Raw genomic sequence first — 1,143 nt, 5'->3', positions numbered from 1 at the left:
CTGCTGCGGTTGTTGCTGCCTCCTGCTGCGTAGCGCATGCAGTTTGCTGCTGGTTTGTGTTCAGGTTTGTCCCTGAGTTGGATGGAGTGTGGCTGGCGTTTACGGAGACGCGGCCAGGCGTGCTGAGCAGCAGCAGCAGCAGCAGCAGAACACGAAACAGCAGCAGCAGCAGCAGCAGCAGCAGCAGCAGCAGCAGCAGCAGCAGGAGTGCCATTGGGTACTTGCTGCCAGATTTAGACTGCAACGACGGCACTGTGTTTGTCTCTGTAGAAACGACGGCTCTTGTCTTCAGGCCCAAAGTGGGGGACCTCATCAGTGAGTGCATGCATGCATGCATGCATGCATGCATGCATGCATGCGCGCCACATGCATGCATGCATGCATGTCTGTACACTGGAGCTGCCTATACACCCCAGCCGCACAACAGCCATAGAGAGACAGGGCAGCACTTGCAGCAGCACCGCACCACCAACAGCAACACAACACGCAGCAGCAGCAACAATAGCATCTTGTGAAGCAGCAGCAGCAGCAGCAGCAGCAGCGCAAGCAGCAGCAGCATCAGGAGCATGCATGCGCATTGCTTCCTCTGCTGCAGCGCGGGGTGTACGTACACCCGGTTGCATGCGTTTTTTTCTGTGCTGCAGCATGCGAAGCACAGACGGTGCGGCCCGCTGTGCTTCGGCTGCTCTGGCTCGGCCACTTCACCGCCATCATCAGCAGAGAACACTTGGGGGATAGGTTCCGCTACTTAGAGGTCAGCAACCATGCATGCATGCATGCATGCATGCATGCATGCATGCATGCAGCTGTGCATGCATGCAGGCATCTGTACATGCATGCAGACATGCATGCATCTGTGCATGCATGCAGGCATGTATGCATGCCTCTATGCATGCATGCAGGCATATATGCATGCATCTATGCATGCATGCAGGCATGTATGCATGCATCTATGCATGCATGCATGTATCCATGCATGCATGCGGGCAGGCAGCACGCAGCATGGCATGCGCACAAAGTGCTGCAGCTATCTGCATGCGCATGCATGCATGCATGCATGCATGCATCGATGCATGTATTTTGTCTATGCATGCACGAGTAGAGCAGGTGTATGCGTATTCACCACATACTGCAACAATATTT

At 55.0% G+C, this 1,143-nt stretch overlaps 1 protein-coding gene across 1 annotated transcript in view; it reads left to right on the top strand.

Annotated features, from left to right (window-relative positions):
- Positions 1-1,143, top strand: part of EMH_0038160 (uncharacterized protein) — a gene marked incomplete at both ends in the record, with an annotated part of 5,695 nt that overhangs the window by 1,115 nt on the left and 3,437 nt on the right. The window contains 2 exons of the mRNA XM_013495248.1: positions 65-315; positions 645-754. Of these exons, the coding sequence (XP_013350702.1) occupies positions 65-315; positions 645-754 (361 nt within the window). The remainder of the gene's footprint in view (positions 1-64; positions 316-644; positions 755-1,143) is intronic.

Source organism: Eimeria mitis, genomic scaffold (assembly GCF_000499745.2).
Source record: "Eimeria mitis Houghton genomic scaffold, Emh_scaff1492, whole genome shotgun sequence".
Classification (NCBI taxonomy): Eukaryota; Apicomplexa; class Conoidasida; order Eucoccidiorida; family Eimeriidae; genus Eimeria; species Eimeria mitis.
The sequence above is the reverse complement of the archived record's forward strand: the minus strand, read 5'-3'. Positions and strand labels throughout refer to the sequence as shown.